The sequence below is a fragment of the Aristolochia californica genome, unplaced genomic scaffold (assembly GCF_029961685.1).
Source record: "Aristolochia californica isolate CCGP_79_NKW_82.1479 unplaced genomic scaffold, dmAriCali1.0.hap1 SCAF_5, whole genome shotgun sequence".
Classification (NCBI taxonomy): Eukaryota; Viridiplantae; Streptophyta; class Magnoliopsida; order Piperales; family Aristolochiaceae; genus Aristolochia; species Aristolochia californica.
This window is the reverse complement of record NW_027182214.1, coordinates 41,433,646-41,437,362: the sequence shown is the minus strand read 5'-3', so window position 1 is coordinate 41,437,362 and position 3,717 is coordinate 41,433,646. Positions and strand designations below refer to the sequence as shown.

Genomic DNA, 3,717 nt, shown 5'->3' with positions numbered 1-3,717 from the left:
ATAACGAAGAGCTATCGATAAATAAATTATAAGCGATCCAACCCTAGATCATGATCATTTCTTTGTGATGGATCCTATCTATCAAAGGAGGAACAAGTGGACACCAGTCAATCGAATTACTTGCATCAGGCTTTATCATTTTCTCCTCTCCATCAAGGTGGGCCGAGTGCCCACCATAATTAAACGAAGAATCAAGAGAGACGAGTGCCCCATTAGAATAACCTTGCACTAACCTTCTGTTGGGACTTATTATCCAAACAAAAGCCTTTTTTTCTCTTTTTATTCAAGGCTTTGCTGTTCTTGAATTTAATCGCAATGTGTGCCACTTGACTCAAGTCTTTTGATGAATTATTGCCGCCCATTTAAGTTGCTTCTTCACATCATCTTTATCTGCGACACTTTGTTTCATATCTTGCTTTCTATTGATCCATTTTGGCATCTCACATTGCGCAACCCTGTTTCTGCTCTCTCTCTCTCTCTCTCTCCCTCCCTGCGTGTACATTTCTTTCCACCTAAATACTCTTGCTTTTCAAGGTTGGTTCAATTTCTTAAAAGAAGATTAACCTATATACTCTTCTTCTCCAACAGATGGATATTTTAGAAGTAAGAATTAGTGAAACTCTCCTGGGATCTCCAGGAAAGGCAGGTTAAATAGCATAGAAGGGCAAACATCAATATCTAATTATATGTGAAATAAGAAAGTTTTAAGTGCTAAAGCTTTACATTCTTACTCTTCTTTTCCTCTCTGATGAAGTCACCATTCAAAGCTTCAGAATTTTTCACTTGATTTCTGCAAAATGGAGAACTCAACCAGTCTTATCTTACTAAGACAATGAAACATGAATAAAAGGAAAAAAGCTTTCACCATTTCATTAAAATACTAAATTAGATTACTTACAAAAGCCAGAGACATCAGTCTAGTACTGGATATTTGGAAAATCATAACTGATCAAATACTAACATGTGAAGAAACTTCCGGTTTCAAAATGAAATTCTCTTGTAAAAAAGTAAAAACCTTACAATGGCCAAAGTAGAATTACACCAAACCATGCAGGAGAAATCAGACCTCTGGAAATTACTTCCAACTGAATCAAAGAGACTGGAGAGAGGGTGCAACCTCGCAACTCGTCCAGATTCTGGTCTCCTTCCTTTATTTGCCGATGCTCAGGCTGAACAGTCGGCGATGAAATCAGACGATATCGAGGTTGTTCTTGCATGTAAGACGAAATGAGGCTTTTAAAGGTAAAAAATGATAATAAAAAAGAAAATGGATTTTGGATCTCTCAAAAATCAAACAGAAATGGCTGGTTATCGTCCCAGAAATAGTCATCGCCACCGTATGGCCAGATCGCCGGCGGCGTCTGGGGAACACCCTGCAGATGGCTGGGGTCTGGAACAGATGTTGTCTCCTGTTGGGGGGCGGCGGAGAGGGAGAGGCTAGAGTCGACGGAGCCTGCGAGGATGCTGATCTCTTCGTGTAGAATAGGATTAGGGTTTGCGCTCACGTAAGGGGTGGTGGTCCCTACGCCAAGCTGCGGCTGCGGCGGCTGCTGCAGGTGTTGATGATGACCGTCACTCTCAGGAGAGGGACCAGGAAAGCACGTAGTGGTACTCACAGCTGGGGGTAGAGAGTAGGGACCAGCAGCAGGCGCGTTCAAGGGTTTGTAGATCTGAAGGTGAAAACCGGCAGGGCGGGGCAACAAGGGCCGGAGGGCAAAGGTGGAGGAGGAAGAAGAGGTCTGACTGGCGGGGGCGGGTTGCAGATTGAGCTGGGCGCGAGAGCCGTAAAGAATGAGCGCAGCCCTGTCGTAAGCCCGAGCAGCGTCCTCGGCGGTGGCGAAGGTGCCGAGCCACTTCCGGGTCCGCTTACGGGGCTCGCGGATCTCCGCCACCCACTTCCCCCAGCTGCGCTGGCGGACCCCACGGTACCGGAATTTATTGTTTTCGGGCCCACCCTTCCCCTTGCACTTCCTGCTGCTGCTGCTATTACTGTTGACAGGTAAAGATAAAGATGGTGGGAAGTTTCGTGTTGGGGAAACGAGTTTTTCTTCTTCTGCGCCACCGTCCATGGGTCCTGTTGCAGGAGGAGTAGGATTAGACCTCGTTGTGTGGGACGATGAGAACAGAGACAGTGGGGCTTATTTTTTCTCCTTTGTGGGCTTTAAGGGCGGTGGTCATAATATAAAAATGCGATCACTGATCGCAACCTTCTCTCTTGTACAGGAAAAGAAAGTTGCTGGGAGAAAGGAAGGTCCAGTGCTATGACGGGGAGAAACAGGCCGACAACCGACTCTCAATTCTGATGCTTGGAATTTGGAAAGCGGTAGAGTTCAGAGCTGGAATATTATTTTAGGGTTTTTTTCTGTGACGACGAGGTTTGATGTGTCTGATGGTGCAACCATGCAAGCTTCTGCTGCTTCCTTCAGTTTTTTCTAGGTTCGGAAGGAAAGATGTTCGCTTGTGACGGCTCTGTGAGCGAAGCTGCCATCTCCTTTCCTTTAATGGGTTTATTAAGGCTCGAAGGTACGGGCAGATGGAGAGAGAACGGCCTTAACAGGGTTGTGTAAGAAGTTCATTGGAAATGAACCAGGCATCTCTTGGGAGTCGAGAAGTGCTCATAAAATTTTAATGCTTCGTCAAACTTCAGAGAGGAGTAGTCTCTTTTTCCTCTCTTTACTGTTGGATTGAGACTGATCTTGAATGGTGCCCGCCTGCCATGCAGGGGAACGTCTCCACTTGCGCGTGGTGTGCTCTCATCCTTGCTTCAAGTTCTTTCTTACAGACACAGGGAAAAGGCGAAAAGATAATCATGGTCGATTAGGAATCAATTTCATTTTTTTCGTTGTTACAGACGTAGGGAAAAGGCGGAAAGGTAATCATGCTCGATTAGGAATGAAATTCATTCTTTCCGTTGGCACCGGGAAAGCTAGTAATACTCATTTAGGAAACGAAATCTTGTATCCTCTCTTCTTTCATAGAATTAGTAATTGGCAGATCATGTATGGTTCCATTTCTAAAATCAATCAGTTGCATGCCTAATTTTTCTCCCATCTTCCATGAATCAAACAGAATTCTTTATCAACTTTGTTCACGAGGGTCTTGAGTAGAATATTAAAATGTAGTAGGAATAATAATCCAGCGGAAGATCATCCCCAGATTTGAGAATTCCCTTGGTCTCTCATGTGAAGAACGAAGTCTTTGGAGACAATTGTCATCTCGGGAATGAGAGAATCACGCACTCATAAGTTGGTCAACGTGAGAAAAGTGTGGCCGGTTTATTGCTGCAGTCACTTCCTTGAATGGTTGTTGTTTAACTTTTTTAGGACTTATGTATAAGTGTTAGACTTTGAGTGTAATTGGGATAAGAGTAGTTTAAATATAATTAGACTCTACTACTTTTCTCTATTATAAATAAAGGCTCATGTACTCAAATTACAATAAGTTAGTAAAGTTTTTCTCTTTTCGAGAAATTCAATATGGTATCGGAGCAAGTTTGTGAGTTGACTTAGTCAACCCACAGAGATAATGTCATTATTTTCTAATCTATCATCTCTAGTAGTTTAGGTTTGTATTCTATCTTTTTTCTCTTTTTTAGTCCTAGTGTCAATTGCTTTCTTGGTGTTTGCACCTCTATACTGAGTTTTTCATATTACAAATTATATAATGATGGAAATACCGTCGAGTCTACTTTCCAACGCAAAAAAAAAAAATTTCAAT

At 42.9% G+C, this 3,717-nt stretch overlaps 1 protein-coding gene across 1 annotated transcript; it reads right to left on the bottom strand.

Annotated features, from left to right (window-relative positions):
* Positions 1 to 1,283: 1,283 nt before the first annotated feature.
* Positions 1,284 to 2,069, bottom strand: LOC137965342 (ethylene-responsive transcription factor ABI4-like). The gene has a single exon (XM_068811651.1). The coding sequence runs from the start codon at positions 2,067 to 2,069 to the stop codon at positions 1,284 to 1,286; it is 786 nt and encodes a 261-aa protein (XP_068667752.1).
* Positions 2,070 to 3,717: the final 1,648 nt, after the last annotated feature.

Coding starts and splice junctions, on each gene's coding strand:
- LOC137965342 (XM_068811651.1), bottom strand. CDS start 2,069: ATGGACGGTGGCGCAGAAGAAGAAAAACTCGTTTCCCCAACACGAAAC.